This window comes from Pediculus humanus, genomic scaffold (genome assembly GCF_000006295.1).
Source record: "Pediculus humanus corporis 1103172107540 genomic scaffold, whole genome shotgun sequence".
Lineage (NCBI taxonomy): Eukaryota > Metazoa > Arthropoda > Insecta > Psocodea > Pediculidae > Pediculus > Pediculus humanus.
Genome location: NW_002987155.1, coordinates 456,057 through 472,396, shown reverse-complemented (window position 1 = coordinate 472,396; position 16,340 = coordinate 456,057). Strand labels below are relative to the sequence as shown.

The 16,340-nt window shown below is 30.2% G+C and overlaps 4 protein-coding genes across 4 annotated transcripts; 2 read left to right on the top strand and 2 right to left on the bottom strand.

The window, feature by feature from the left end:
* Positions 1 to 836: 836 nt before the first annotated feature.
* Positions 837 to 2,603, top strand: Phum_PHUM190030 (paramyosin, putative; the record flags this gene model as incomplete). The annotated part of the gene is made up of 3 exons (XM_002425246.1): positions 837 to 877; positions 971 to 1,202; positions 1,272 to 2,603. 3 exons carry the CDS (start codon positions 837 to 839, stop codon positions 2,601 to 2,603), a joined length of 1,605 nt encoding a protein of 534 aa, XP_002425291.1.
* A 1,246-nt stretch (positions 2,604 to 3,849) lies between these two features.
* On the bottom strand, positions 3,850 to 7,232 carry Phum_PHUM190020 (class D atypical G-protein coupled receptor GPRsmo1, putative; the record flags this gene model as incomplete). The annotated part of the gene is made up of 11 exons (XM_002425245.1): positions 3,850 to 4,200; positions 4,287 to 4,675; positions 4,764 to 4,906; positions 4,976 to 5,146; positions 5,225 to 5,426; positions 5,613 to 5,837; positions 5,909 to 6,027; positions 6,102 to 6,274; positions 6,349 to 6,558; positions 6,633 to 6,878; positions 6,960 to 7,232. The coding sequence occupies 11 exons, from the start codon at positions 7,230 to 7,232 to the stop codon at positions 3,850 to 3,852; spliced, it is 2,502 nt and encodes an 833-aa protein (XP_002425290.1).
* Positions 7,233 to 7,696: 464 nt separating this feature from the next.
* Phum_PHUM190010 (vesicle transport V-snare protein vti1a, putative) lies at positions 7,697 to 8,583 on the top strand (the record flags this gene model as incomplete). The annotated part of the gene is made up of 3 exons (XM_002425244.1): positions 7,697 to 7,790; positions 7,866 to 8,275; positions 8,431 to 8,583. The coding sequence occupies 3 exons, from the start codon at positions 7,697 to 7,699 to the stop codon at positions 8,581 to 8,583; spliced, it is 657 nt and encodes a 218-aa protein (XP_002425289.1).
* A 1,923-nt stretch (positions 8,584 to 10,506) lies between these two features.
* Phum_PHUM190000 (Long-chain-fatty-acid--CoA ligase, putative) lies at positions 10,507 to 15,505 on the bottom strand (the record flags this gene model as incomplete). Its single annotated transcript, XM_002425243.1, has 9 exons — positions 10,507 to 10,962; positions 11,046 to 11,324; positions 11,410 to 11,560; positions 11,635 to 11,852; positions 11,939 to 12,139; positions 12,232 to 12,431; positions 12,506 to 12,775; positions 12,969 to 13,092; positions 15,359 to 15,505. 9 exons carry the CDS (start codon positions 15,503 to 15,505, stop codon positions 10,507 to 10,509), a joined length of 2,046 nt encoding a protein of 681 aa, XP_002425288.1.
* Between the last annotated feature and the right edge of the window lie 835 nt (positions 15,506 to 16,340).

Sequence of the window (16,340 nt, the reverse complement as noted above, 5' to 3'; positions counted from 1 at the left end):
TTTTTTTTTTTTTTTTTTTTTTTTTTCAATGAAAACATATTAAAACGATCATATTCCTGATCCCCATTGACCCATTATTATCATCATTTCAATAAATTATTATTATTATTATTATTATTATTATTATTATTATTATTATTAGTATTATTTCATCTTCCTTATTTAACATTCGAATGGTTTATTATTATTATTGTTCGAAGACGAAAATAAATTTAATGATTTATTATATTTTTTTTCTTATGGAGGGAGGTAGGGAGGAAGGGAGGGAGGAGGAGGAGGATTCCTTTAACAGTTGGCAGCAATTAAAACGCTCATATCCGATTTTTTATTTTCGAAATTTTTATTATTATTATTTTCCGGTTTTAATTTTTTTTTTCTCTCAAATACTTTCTTTCCCTTTTTCTATTTTACAATCGAATTTTATTATTATTATTATTATTATTATTATTATTATTATTATTATTATTATTATTATTATTATTATTATTTTATTATTAAAAAAATATTTATTTATTTAAAAAAAAAAATTTTACGGTTGAGTAGACGTTACGAGTAGTAACGACATAATTAACGACCTTGACTTATTGATTAATAAAATCGACCAATTATTATTAACTCTATTAATTATTTAATATTAATAATAATAATAATAATAATTATAATACTTTAAGTGTAAATCGGTAAATTATCGTCATCATCATCATCATCATTATTATTTTGATTTCAGACAGAAAAACGAGGGAAAACGATAAATTTTTGGCGCGCCATTTTGTAAATAAAAATTTTGAAAAATGAATTTTTATATAAATTTTATTTTTTTGATGTTGGCAATAACGATGTTTGATGAAAAAACCGTTCGAGCGGCACCTGCAGTTTCGTGAGTAATATTACGAGTTTGGTTTTTTTTTCCGTTTTTTTTTTATGGATTTATTTCGGTTGTTATCGTTTTTAAATTGATTACTTTTTAAAGGCACGAAGATATCAGAGACGCCATTTTATCTTTGGTCACGATATTTCGCGATAATAGTGACAAATTAGAAAGGCATGAATTTCGTGAAAGACAGCTGGGTGAACAACTTAAAAAAGCGTTGGCAGGATTGGATAAACGTTATAAAAGTCAAGATCAAAATTTGGATAAGTTAGTCGCTTTGATGGTTAGATTTGATGAAAAAATTAAAAATTTCGATTCGTTGTTCAAACAGGTGAGTTAAATGTTTGTGTATTTGAGTGTAGGTTTTGTAATTTTGATAATGAGTCATTTTTTTTGCCAGAGAGATGAAAGGGAAAGGATTCAATTACAAAAATCACTCGACGCCATTGATGGCGTTCAAACCTCGATAACGAAATTAATGAAAGAAATAGAAGAACCATCGACGAAAGACAGCACGACAGCTTACACGATTCAAGATACGAATAAAGAATATTTAGAATCGCTTAAAAATTCATTCGATACAAAAATAGATGCTTTATCTGCTAAGTTGGAACAGTTGCAAGTCAACATGGCGGAAAATAAAGGATCACCCGTTGCAAACATCATAGAAATTGACGACGACATAAAAGAATCCATTAAAGAAACGGAAAGAATAATAAAAAAATTCGAAAAGAAAAACGAAGAATCGCCAGAAATAGAATCGAAATGGCAGAATGATTTAACGACCGCTTTGAAAATCCATCAAGATAAATTAGACGGTCTGTTAAAACTAGCAAATAAAACATCACAAGAATTAAACACGCTCCCCACGAAATTGTTTTTGGAAGAATTAACGAACGGAACGCAAGACAGTCTCAACGAAATGAAAGAAGAATTGATGACGAAAAGCGATCAAAGCGTGAGCAAGATTAAAATGAAAATTGATGAAAGCATTTCCGGTGTTAATAACGGTCAAGATGAAATCGTTAAAACCATAACAGAACTTCAATCGATGGGAGAAAATTTATACACGGACATAAGTAAAAGTTACGATCAATTACTCAAAGAAATAAAAGGTTTGTCCAAGATGGAACAAGTCATGATTCAAACAGCGGACAACGTTTTGGACACAAAAAGAAGAATCGAATATGGCGTCCATCAAATACTCTTGGAAGTCGGCGACCTCGTTAAAATCCAGAGTAAAAATTTAAATTCTACGATAAATAAAAGATTCGACGACATCGAAGAAACCATACTCGACAATCAAACGGGTGCGTTGACGAATTTGAGTACGAAAATCGAAACGGAAATAAGTCAGGTATGGAGACAGATAGGTATCATGTATCAACAATTGACGGCATCTGCTGACACTTTGGATAAACTTCAACAGCAAACGGATACTTATGTGAACGGTAGCGTTAAAACGATGGATAGCATGGAGGGAAAAGTTAGTAAAATAACAAATAGAATGTCGGAAGTTGATGAAAATTTAAATTACCTCCTTGGAAAATTATCTCTCGTCACGTCCGAATTCAATCAGATAAAATCCGGTCTCGCATCCGCTTTGGACAACATCCGTAATAGTTTCTTAGATGCTCATAACGAAATCAAAGATTCCGGTCCTGGACCTAAACCTATCGATAATGACGTCATATCAATCATCAATTCCGATTCTTCTTCTTCTTCCAGTTAGTCTCATTAAACTCCGCCATTCACTTCTTTACACTAAAAAAAACAATTAAACAATATTAATAAACTCAAATACTAAAATCCTATTGTTTTATAAATCAATCAATCAATCAATCAATCAATCAACGACTACTCCATAAATCAATAAAATCAATTAATTATAACACAAAAACCGACTGAATAATAATAAATTGTCATTTACAATCACGATCCAATTAAAAACTCGCAGCAGCTGAGAAATCAATAAATTTATTAACTATTTATTAAAAAAACGAATCGTTCTTATTAATTAATAATAATAATAATAATAATAATAATAATAATAATAATAATAGTTTTATACGTTTATAAAGAAAATATAGTAAATTTTTTTATACATAAATAAATAAATATTTATAAATGTAATCTTATATTCTCGTATTATTAATTTTTTTTTAATTTTTATTAATTATTAATGAGTGTGATTATTATTATTATTATTATTATTATTATCATTATTAATATTTAATAATAGTTTTTTTTTTTATACGATGGATTTTAATAAATAAAAATTTTTTAATAATGTAATTAATTATTATGATTTTATCATATCGTTTTCGACTCGTGATTTGAGTAAACCTTTTGAAATTTTTACACGTGCACACGCACGTGCTAAGGAATAAAAGTCAAATAATGAAATAAATTAATTTTTTTTTTTTTTATAAAAAAATACAAAAAAAATTTTATTGAGGGAAAAAAATAATGATGATAATAACTAATAAATAATTATCGCATTCTTGTCGTTTGTTTTGTTTTTTTTTTTTTTTTTTGTAAAAAATTTTTTTCTTTTCAATCGTCAATTTTATCATTACAATTACAAAAAAAAAAAAAAACTGTACTCTATACAACTATACAAAAAAAAAAAAATGGGGGGAGGGGGGGAATATACAAAGGATACAATTACGTTTTAATTACTAAGAAAAAAAAAAAAAAAAAAAAAAAATTAACTGAAATGCAGATCTCACCATCTTTTTTTTTTTTTTTTTTTTAATGCGTTCGTTCGTTCGTTCGATGAATCGATCCATCGATCGATACATCGAAACATCTCTAAATCAGAGTTTTTTTTTAAATATTATAACTTTGGCAAGGAAAAGTGGATACGGTTTACGTTTAATTCGATGGATTCGGGGATTCGAAGCGTGCGTGATAGAAAGTTTTTCCTTTTTTCCTTTTTGTTTTTAACGACGAACCTGTACACTCTTGAGTTATTTTCAAGGAAACATTTCCGCATTTTCCTCATCGTCGCTATAATTTTGATATAAGCTTAAATTTTTATCGACGTCGCTGTCCTCGGAATCCTCGTGAGTGAGCGCTTGTATTCCCTCTCCCGGAAGGCACAATTCTTCTTCTTCTCTTCCGTTGCTCACGTCATCGTCCGAAAAACACATAATGTTGTTTCGATCCCTGAACGGTTCCTCTTCGCTGTTGTTGTCCAAATTGTTTGGAAAACTGAATTTTTTTTTCGAAAACGTTTTCGACGATTCCAAACCCACGTTTCCCAATCTTCGCTTGAGAAGGTTTGGCAATATGCTCGAATTGTGAAACGCTAGTGCTGTCAGGATCTGTAACGAACAAAAATCATCTGTCAGGATCTGTATCGAACAAGGAAGGCCTTCGACTTTTCTCGACGCCAGGCACTTTCTTTTACCTTGATATCGATTTGACTCTCTTGCGACGTCGAACTTCCTCTTCGCGTCCAACTCGAACTGTTTTTTTTCGAACGGGAAAAATCTTTCCGTCGTCTTTTACCCCGAGATCTCACACTTCTTCGACGGTGATTTTTCGTTTTGTGCGTCGCCGTGACTTCGGAAATTTGAAGGGATATTTGTGAATCCAGAGATTGCCTCCTGGATTCTTCCGAAACTCTTCTCACGCTGTACGTGTAACTCTCGGAATCGTATGAATTCCTTCTCTTGCTCGAATTCGATTCCGTCATGAGATCGACGAGTGCACCTCGTCTGTCTACCAATTTCGGGACGGCTGCTATCCAATTGGAACTCAAATGCGACGCAGCGCTATTTAATTCAAATTTTAAACCTGAAATCGATAAATACGAATGATTTTTTGGGGGGGAGGGAAACACATAGAAATCCACGTGGCACGATAAAAATAAACAATCACCGACCGACTGGATCCGTGTGACTATTTTTTATGCAAAGATCTAATTTTCCAGCATTTGTTAATTCCTTCCTTTTGGCAAATGCTTGAGCGATTATTTTATGTTTTTTCAATACGATGGATTCTTCTATTTCTTTTTTTAATATTTTCCTAAAAATTTAAATAATAATATTAATACCATTAATTTGCATAAATTTCAATATTTATTGTCGAACGAACCTGTTGAAAAATCTCCTCCAGGTTTCCGCGGTCGATGAAATCCACACCCAGGAGGACATGACGATTCCTGCAGCGAATATAATGAGCAAATGTAATTGAATCATTGCGATGCTGGGCCTGGATTCCATTTGACAATCTCGAGGATCGGATTTCGAAGACAATATCGAACAGCTGGAAAAAAATATTCAGGTAATATCAAAAATAACATGGCGACACGATGGATGGACGCGAACGAAAAAAAAATCTTACAATATGTAATTTCTAAAACTTTTTTGCCAATCTTCTTCGTGAGCAAATTCGTAAATGTGACACATGAATGTGACGATGACAAATGTCAAGCAGAAGACGGAAAACAAACCGATTCTAACGATCATTTCTCTTATTTTTGCACTTGCTTTATCCGATAATATTTGCTGACTGTCTTTTTTAACATTGAATAAAAAGGAAAGACCTAAAAAAAAAGCAAAAATTTTTTTTAATAATAATAATAATAATAATATGAAGAATATTTTGTTGTTGTGGAAAACTTACTTTCTTCATTTTAATCCCTAGTTAGGGTCGTTTGAAACAATAATAAAAACTAATAAGAAATTGATTTTCTTTTATGGTACTCATTTAATTATTTTGGTAGACTCACCTCTGACTAAATAATATCCTCCCATTAGTATCGTCACGGCGATGGGAACAAGAAGGAAAACAACTCTTGCTCCCCAGTAAGAACTTCTCACGAAGCAAATCCCCGCCATGCTATTCCCATCTATTTGTCTGGACGCCATAACGGTTATCGTCAATACGACAGGTAAAGACCAAGCGACCAAATGAAAATAAGCTCCCTTTTTATCGATTCTCTCTTGAATTTTTGCTGAAAAGTTTTATTCGTTGTAAGATGTCTGACGATTGCAAACATTTACATTAAATTGTTAATATACTAACCTAAACCTCGACAACTCAAATGCCATGCGTAGGTAAATATAACAAACCAAACGCACGCGGCCATTAAAAAATAATAAATGACAACGAAAATAACGACGCATGACAAATTCTCTTCGGCACTGTAACACAAAAAATCATCATATAATCATCATTATTTCATTTTGGACAAAACGATTGAATGATTTTATTATACCTGGGCTCTGATCTTCTAAGCGTCATGTCTTTCTTACAAACAATATCTTCTCTAGCTTTCGGTAGAAATTGAGCTAACCAACCGAGATTGGAAAGTAAAAAACAAATATTTATGTAAAATATAATAACAGCCGGATATTTATTTCCAGATCTCCATTCAATTAAAAATGAAACCTTGAAATAAAATTTTAATATTTATAAACCTGGAAAACATTTTGAAAAACAACCAAGTGAAATAAACAACCTACCACTGTGAACAAGTTGCAAAATAATGATGCTGTAGCTCCCCAACCTATCATTTTGTGTATTTGTTCATACTCGTTTTTGGTAATGAGGGGATCCTCGCATTGAATGCCACAGCCATTAACGACATCATAATAAGAGTCAGCATTATCTGTTGCTATAAGAGGAGAAATACATTCTCCACTTAGGTTAGACCTTAAATCTTTCACATCATTCTAAAAAAAAAAAAAAAAAAGTTACTTCCTGATTTTAAACAAGTTTCAATGTGATAATTAGGTGTGATACATACTTTACAGGTACGAGGGAAAAATTCGGTGGCATCACAATTGATGGATGGAAATGTTGCTGCGAATAGGGGCTCTTTTAAAATTTTACATGTTGACATTGTATATTTGCATCTTTCCTGAGACAATAAGTACACTGTATCATATTCACATTTTGGTAAATAAAGGGCGCATAAAAATGGCTGAAGCGTTTGCCAACATTTAGGAACTTTTCTTAAAATTTCCCATTTGTTTAATTCTTGTTGTAAATTCTGAAATATTTTTTATATAAACTTTACGTTTCTTTATAAGCAAGCGTGATAAAAATTCCTTAATTTTTTTTTATTACTCACGTGGAAATTTTGCAATTCTGGACTTTTAAACAGATCTACAACTACATCTGAAGATATATCTGAATATGGCAGTGGTACGCCGAAACAAGTAAGATTGCTACTTGTGCATTCTGCACTTTTCCTACAGTATCCATCGTTTGAAAGCCATGTCAAAGACGATAATTCTCTGGTATTATTTTTCGTTATGCTTAAGGTATGATTGAAACTTTTTAATGATATAGCTGCATTTATTGTGATCATTAAAATAATGTTTACAACTGGAATTTCCAACATTGTATATACAGCTTAGAGTTGTAAGTTTTTAATTAATTATCAAGCATTATAGCATTTAAATCGAAGGTTTAAATTTTAAAAACATGGCACTGAACCATTTAAAAAATTTTTTTTAACTAAATTTAAACTATGGGGAAAACTAATTTGGACCACCCATGAAGGACGCTGATTCGCGGTAGTTGAAAGACCACCCACACTGAGAAAACTCCGAGTATTTTTCAAAAACTATTAAATAAGTAAATAATAATTATTTACTTAATAAAAATAATAATTATTTAATTTATAAAAGAAAAAAAGGTTTTATTTTAAGTTTTACATTGATAAATAATGAAATAACTTTTCCCTCATGAAATACTGCACTCAAGCTCTTGGAGCTAAATGTATTTAAAAAAGAGTCGTGGAATTAGAGTAATTTTTAAGTTGGCTGCACTGTCAATGCTGTTTGTTTATCTTCATTCCGAAAAATGGGGTCTTTAATGGAAGATTACGAACAGCAGTATGCTGTTTTAACTGCTGATATTACTGCTAAAATTAGCAAATTAGGCTTGCAATGTACAAGTAAGTTAAATATAATCAATCATTCGATATAACTTTAACATTTTTAAATGACGAGTTTCATTTTGTTAACTTTAGCCGACAGGAAAAAGATAGCTCAGGACATAGAAAAACATATGGAAGAAGCTCAGGAATTACTTGAACAAATGGAATTAGAAGTAAGGGAAATCGATTTTAACCTAAGGCCAAAGTATAGAAATCGCGTTGATAGTTATAGATCTGAATTAGGTCATCTTAGTTATGAATTTATCAAAGTTAAGAATACTCCTGTAGATACATCAAATTCCCAAGAAGATTTATTTAGTGAAGGATTTAGTTTAAACGATGAACAAAAACAAAGATTGCTGAGCAATTCGGAAAGAATCGAAAGATCGGGTAATCATTTGAAAAACAGTTATAGAATTATGTTAGAAACAGAAGATATTGGATCAAGCATTCTACAAGATTTATACTCTCAAAGGGAAACAATAGAAAAATCTAGAAATCGAGTGAGTTTCATTTCATTTATTATTATTATTACATAATCGTTTACTGAAAAAAAAAAAAAAAATTTTTTTTTTTAAAATCAAATTTTAATTCGCGCGCGCGTGTGGGAAAAAAAAAAAATTAAAATTTTTTTTTTTTTAAACGTTTTTATTTATAGTTAAGAGAAACAGAGGCAGAATTAGGGAGGAGTTCTAGGTTATTAAGCACAATGGTAAATAGGTCATTACAAAACAAATTTATATTGGTTATAGTGGCTGTTATATTCTTATTAATAGTTATCTTAACCATTTATTTTTCAGTCACTACTTAATTTAATAATAATAATAATAAAAAAAAAAACTATATGCTTAATGTAAAAATATTTAATCGTTGGCTTCGCATCATATATGACCATTGTTTGTTTGTTTTATCGATAAATGAAATAATATTATTGAATGCTTTTGTAAATTATCATCGATAGGTAACAAAAAAAACTGATAAGAAACTCATTAAACTCATATAATATAAAACCTGAATGCGGTGATAAACCTTAAAACCTGATTTTTTTTGTTTTTACTCGAAATGTATCGAATTAATTTGAATTTTTACATTTTAACCGAATAGTTTTTTAAAAACATTTTATGATTTTAGCGAGTGATTGTATCAAAGGTACTACCCAAAAAGACAAAACTTGAGTTTTTAATTTTTTTTATTAATACCTTTAATTAAAAACATCGATAAATCGAAAGAATTTTATATCTTATCATGTATACATATAAGAAGTTTTTCGTTTTCTTTTATAAATGTTTATTTTTTATTTATTATATTTATTTATTTATTTATTTTATTTTACGTAATTTCACGTTATTAATTTTCTTTTTTATCTCGTTATCGATCGATATATCGTTATGTTAGTCACGTTGACAGAGAATATTCCAGAAAAAAAAAGTTTTTTTTTCCCCTACCCCAAATGTATTCGATTGAAAAAATTGATTTTAGTCGTACTAAATATTATAATGGCACAATAATAATTATATTAATACTTTGCCCTTTGCCCTTTGCCCTTTAATCATTATTATTATTATTATTGAAATTATCAGTCGCGTTATCATTACATTATTAATAATAATAATAATATTATTATCATTTAGGTAAAAGGTCAAATTTAATCGTTTTTATTTTTAGTTTTTTATTTATTCATTTATTTATTTATTACATGTATGTAAATTGTTTGTTTGTTTGTTTGTTTCAAAACAATCGTTTTTAACTATCGGTAGAATAAAATAAATGTGATGATAATAATAATAATAATAATAATAATTATAATAATAAATTAAAATTATATTTATTTAATAGCGTTTGGTGTGTGTGTGAAAAAAAATTTTTTTTTTTTTTTCGTTTTTCTTTTTAATTTATTTTTTTAAACAAAATAAAATAATAATTAAATACCTATTTAAGTACCTGATTATAAATTAGGTATAATACGAAACAATAATAATAATAATTAAAAATTAAAAAAAATTAAAAAAAAAACTTAGGATTTGGCACTTGATACGTACCGAACACATATTAAATTAAATTAAATTAAAATTTTGTTTGTTTGTTGTTGTTGTTGTTGTTGTGTTTGTTACCGCGTAATCAATTTGGATTTAAATTAAAATAAAAAATAATAATAATAATAATAATATAATTAATAATAATTTTTTTTTTTATTTGAGTTTTTAAGCAGCATTCGAACAAAACAACCACAATCGATAGTCACAAAACGACGAGGACGATGACGACGACTCGTTTGTTCATTTTTTTTTTTTTTTTTTTTTTTTTAATTGATGATGATAATAATAATAATTATCGTAACGGTTTTTTCATATCCGGATATGTCGTTCCATAATTTAAAAAACAAACGATCATCGCTCTTCCGTTCGTTCGATATATCGATTTTTTTTCGAAAAAAAAAAAATTTTTTTTGTGTGTATCTCGAAAATTAGTATTATTATTATTAATTTAATTATACATTATCACAGTCTGAACTTTTATTGTTTTAATAATAATAATAATAATAATAATAGTGAAAATAGGCCACGGACGCAAGTTTTCTTTTAAATAATAATAATAATAACGCATCCATTAACAAAACGAAAAAAAAAAATTTTTTTTCCTTTTTATATATTACTAATAATAATAAAAATAACTTTTTAACTAAAAAAAAATTGATTGATTTTTATTGATTTATTGATTTTATTGATTGATTTTTTTACGAAAGCTTCGAATACATATCTTCTAATTGGGGTTTAAAATAAAGTTTCAATTGAGGTCTTTTACTTTTTAACGTTGGGGTTAATAAACCGTTTTGTACGGAAAACGGATCCGGATGTAAATAAATGTCTTTAACTTGTTCGAACGATTTCAATCCGGCTTCTTTTCCCTTTTCCAACATGTCGGTCAATATGAGTTGTTTTATTTGTTTGTTGTTGCACAAAACGGATAGAGTTCCCGGTATGTTGTGTTCAACGGCCCAACATTTAACGACATCCACGTCGGGTACGACGATTCCAACGACGCACGATTTAAGGGATTCTCCAAAAACGAATACTTGTTCGACAAATTGACTTCGAATGTATATGTTTTCTATTTTTTCTGGAACTATGTATTCTCCCTGTGAGAGTTTAAATATATGCTTTTTCCTATCAATTATTTTCAACGTTCCGTTCTGAAAAAAAAAGCATAGATAGAGCATGAGTGAAAACTACCCCTTTGGTGGTGATGATAGTTTTACGATTGGAGGATACGTACCGGTAACCAAGTACCTATATCTCCCGTGTGATGCCAACCTTGATCGTCTATCGCCGCTGCCGTATCTTCGGGATTTTTATAATACCCTTTGAAAACGTTTGTCCCTTTGACGCATACTTCTCCCTGACCGGATGACGCGTAATATTCCATTTCCGGTACGTCAACCAATTTAATACAACAACAAGAAACTGGTGGGCCTACGTGTTCGGGTATGTAATCACCCTGAACCGTTAACGTAACTGGAGCCGTGCATTCCGTTTGACCGTAACCTTCTACGACCTGTCGAGAAAAATAACAACATTATTATTATTATTATCATAACGATGACTTTGACAATTTTGACCGAATAGGTGAGAGCTTTTACCAAACATCCTAATGCACATCTTGCAAACGTAAGAACGTTTCCAGCCAAAGGTGCTGATCCCACTAGCATCAGTCTCAATCTACCTCCCAAATTTTCTTGAACCTTTTTAAATATTAACTTATCCCACAAACTATTATTTCGAATGATTCCCCTGAAAAAAACAAAAAAGGTTTTTCGTCATCCTTTCCTCCAAAAAGAACTTCCGGTCGAAAAATAAAATGGCACCTTTTTAATTCGCTTTCTTTGGCTCCCAACGCCATATTGTAAAGTGTTCTTTTTATGAAGGAACCGGAAACCTGTGAAACTACTTTGTCGTATATTCTATTTAACAAACGAGGTACGGCGGGCATGACGGTTGGTTTTAGTGCTTTCATATCTTCCGATAGCCTTTTTATATCCCCCGTATAATACCCGACGCATCCTCCGGAAATGAACAATCCGTGCTAACAAAAAAAAAAAAAAAAAAAAATTTTAACAACCTGAATACCACGTCTCATCATCAGTGCGAAAGAGGGTGCATATATGATACCTCACAACATCTTTCGAGCATGTGAGCAAGAGGTAGAAAGGACATCATACAATCCGAACTTGTCGGCCTGTGTTCTCCCAATTGTAATATGACGGCACAAACTCCAGCTACTATATTTTCGTGGGTTAACATGACTCCTTTTGGATTTCCCGTCGTACCTGATGTGTAACAAATAGTTGCGAGATCTGTATACTTTGGAGGCTGGAATGAAAAACCTGAATTCTTCATCCATTTTTTTACCACACACACTTTCTCTCTCTCTCTCTCTCTCTCTCTCTTCCTCTCTCACTTACCACTTCATTATGATTTTTATTTGCTCCCAATTCTTCGACTTCTTCAAATTTTATTATTTCTACTCCTCTCGTTTTAGCTCTTTTTAAGGTTTGAGGTTGTATATCTTTCATAACTATTAACTTTCTTAAACAGTTGGGTGCTTTATCTAATAATTGATTAACTTTTGCATCGTCCTGACACACGATAACGGAGATTTGAGCTGGAAAAACAATTTTCTTCATTAACTTTTCTTCGGGAAATTTTGTTACTTTCTTCGAACAAAACTTATATTACCTTGATTAACTATATAGGCACAAGCATCGGGTCCTAGAGTGTCGTAAAGTGGCACGATAACCATCGAATATGTATACGCTCCTTGTTCTGCCAATATCCATTCCGGACAATTCGTACTGTATAAACCTAAAAACGTTTCCGGTGATGGATTCAAACCTAGTGCGACGAGTCCTGACCCGAAATTTTTCGCCCTCAGCCAAGCTTCGTTATAATTTAACCACTGATAAGGTTTATAATATGATTCTCTCCATCCTAAACAGGGTCCGTTATCTGTTTGCAACAACAACAACAACAACAAATTCATTTAACGTCTTCTGCTGCTTTTTTCGGAAATGATTTCAAAGGGTAAATTTCCCCAACACGTGTCATCACACGCACACACGCACACCCTTTCGTTTTCCAATCGATAGGATATAACCATCATCATCATCTACGCTAGGTACCTACGTATATTTATACTTACTTGATTCTTTAGCTCCTTTTCTAAACGTGTCGTAAAGTGTTCTCGTATCTTCTGATAAATAACTAACAAATTTTCCATCTTTTGATTCTTTATAAAATTTTGAAACCCTGATCATTTCTGGGCCCTGAAACAATCAGAACAAACAACAACAATCGCAACAATCATGACAACAAAACAAAATTCTTTATTATTATTTTTGTGCCAAAGTGTTTTTGTTTTAAATTTTTTTTTTTTTACGATATAAATAATTATTTTTTAACTTCTCGGAAATTCGGGGGTAGGATGGGGGGTGGAATGGGGTCACCCCTAAAAAGAGAGTTTTAAATGAAAGGAAAAGAAGGGGTAGGTTGAACGTTTTTATAAAAAAAAAAAATTATTATTATTATTTTTTAACGGTCTTTAAGATTATGGAAAAATCTGGAAATGATTTTATTATTATTATTATTATTTCTTGGTTTCGTTTGTAGAGACGTGCGATTCTAACGTTTTATTATTATTATTATTAACGTTCGTTTGGAGGGGGGGGAAAAATTTTTTTAAAGATTTCGATGTCGGTTGGATTGATCGGGATTTAATTAATCCCGAGGCGTTCGATTCGATTTTTTTTTTCACGAACGTTTTTTTTTTTTTTTAATTAATCATGGGTGTTTGTTGTAATTTTTTTTTTAAATATTTTTTGGCGCCAAAATGTCGTCAGAAAAAAAAGAAAAAAAAAGAAAAAAATTCACTCGAGGCATTTTTATAAATTTTAAATCTTGTTTTTTGTAATACTTTTTTTTGGAGCCATTTTAATTTTTTTTTTTTTTTTTTGTGGAAACGAACAGTTTTTCGAGGGGGAGGGAGAGGGGAAGAGGGGGGGAAGGTAATTCACCGAAATTATAAGAAACGGTAAAAAAATTTAAACTTTGAGAGAAATTTTTTCCAAAAATAAAGTAGAAGGACGACGATTTTTTCCGACGAAAGAAGGAGTGAAAAAAATTCACGACAACCACAGCAACAACCACAACAACAACGACAAACAATCTCATGATTTTTTTTTCTTACTTTTGTCATCACATCCGATTGATTTGACAAATCCAATGGTATATTGATGGGTTCCACGTTTCCACAAGGCATTTTTCCTTTTTTTTTTATATATATATATATATTTAAACTTTTTATTTAAAAAAATTATTTAAAAAAAATTTTTTTTCACATCACGACCGAAAAAAAAAAAAAAATTCATCACAGACGAAAATTTATTATTATTATTATTATTATTATTATTAACGACGAATTAATTTTTTGTTATTTTTGTTCATTTAAAAAAAATTTTATTTAAAACATAAATAAAACTGGCTACATTTGAAAACAACTCGTTAGGTAATAGGAAAATGTGCCAAAGATTATATTCCGTCCTCGTGGTTCTCCCTTTTTTTTTTTTTTTTTTGGGACGATGCCCGTGAAAAATCACATGATGGGGATAAGCAAGGACGGCCCCCCCGAAAAATAGACATCGGGAGCTCCTGTGGTCCATCCACGCAAAACTATATATTTTTTGATTTATTTAAAAAAATTTTATTTTTTGTCGATTTTTTATAAACGTTTTTTAAAAATTTTCTCTCTCTCTCTCTCTCTCTCTCTCTCTCTCTCTTACATCTTTCTCTCTTTCCGGTTTTATTTTTAATGCAACAAACACATTTCGTTCGTTTTTTTTTTTAAATTTCCTGTCGGTTGGCTTTTTCAATTAATTACCCAAAAAGTTCGTCGTGGTAAAAGAAAAAAAATTCAATCTTGCAATTTTTTATATATATATAACGTCATAGAGTAACAATCCCTCTCTTTCTCTCTCTCTCTCGCTTTCATCCCCCAAAACGAGGTTTTATCTCCACCCCTAAAAATCGCAGAAAAAAAAAAAACTTTCGTACGAGAAAATTTTAAAGAAAAATTTCCCTAATATTATTATTATTATTAATAGACTTTTGTAATTTTTGGCAGAGGTCGTCGTCGTCGTCGTCGTTTTAAAATTAAAAAAAATTTTCTCTCTCTCTCTCTCTCTTTTCTCGACGTTTTTAATTATTAATGACGTAATATAATCATTATTATTATTATTTAAAAAAAAAAAAGATTTCGCAAGGGTATAAACAATAATAATAATAATAATTATCGATATCGACGCGAAACGATTATCGAACGCAATTAGATTATCGATAATAATTATTATTTTGCAAAAAAAAAAAAAAATTTTTTTTTTTATCGTCGACAAAATGGCGACCGAGGCTAAGACGACGGTGAGGTGACAAAGGTGACCGATGATTTCCTTTTCTTTCATTCTCTCCCCCTTTCCCCCCGTTATGATAATAATAATAATAATAATAATGGTTTTTTTTTAGTATGAAATATTTAATTACCGGTAAAACGGATGCTTGGTGATTTAAATCGACGAGTGGTTTTTCCGCCGTAGGTCTCGATGCCAAATAAAAAGCAGATGCAGCTGCAACTCCCGTTAGAGCCAAAGCTCCTGCGGGACCTCCTATATATCCCAAATATTGGTCCATTTCGTCAACTGCAAAAACAAACAAACGAATAAATAAATAAATAAATAAATAAAATAAAATTTTTTGATATCCGGTTCGTCGTGGTAACCATCGTGACGTTCTATAAATAATTTTTTTTAAAAAAATAAAACAGAGGAAATTAATTTTAATTCCTACCGGTGTCGTTCGTCGCAAAATTATTATTATTATTATTATTAATTTTTGTCTTCTGCTGCACTATTTTGCGAGAAAATTTCTATTTTTTAAATTCTATTGATAATAATAATAACGTCACTTGAACAAATACAGACTATTTACTGTTTTTCTTTTTTCTTTTTTTTTGATACGAATCGTGCGTTGACTGATAAAAAAAAAAAAAAAAAAAAAAAAAAAGTTTACACGTTTTAATTATTGTTCACCTTTTTCTTTCTCTCTCTCTCTCACTCTTCCTCTCTTCCTCTCTCTCTCTCTCTCTCTGTATTATTATTATTTTTAATGCGACGTAAATAAATAAATAAATAAAAAACGACCGGTTACAACAGGACTCGATCGAAATTGTTTTTTTTTTTTTTTTTTTTTCAAAAACGCAGCGACGATGATAATAATAATTTCACGTGTTATTGTTTTTTTCAGTCATTCAATCATTCATTCATTCAATCAATCATTCATTCATTCAATCAATCAATCAAACGACGCAGAAAATTTATTTTTATTAAAATTAAAAAAATTTCTTTAGAAAGTTTTCCCCATTTTATTATATATTCGTTCGTTCAGGTAAATGCAAAAAAAAAAAAAAATTCAAAATAATAATAATAATTTTCTTTCTGTCACGTGACGTGACTTCTTTGTCTCGTTT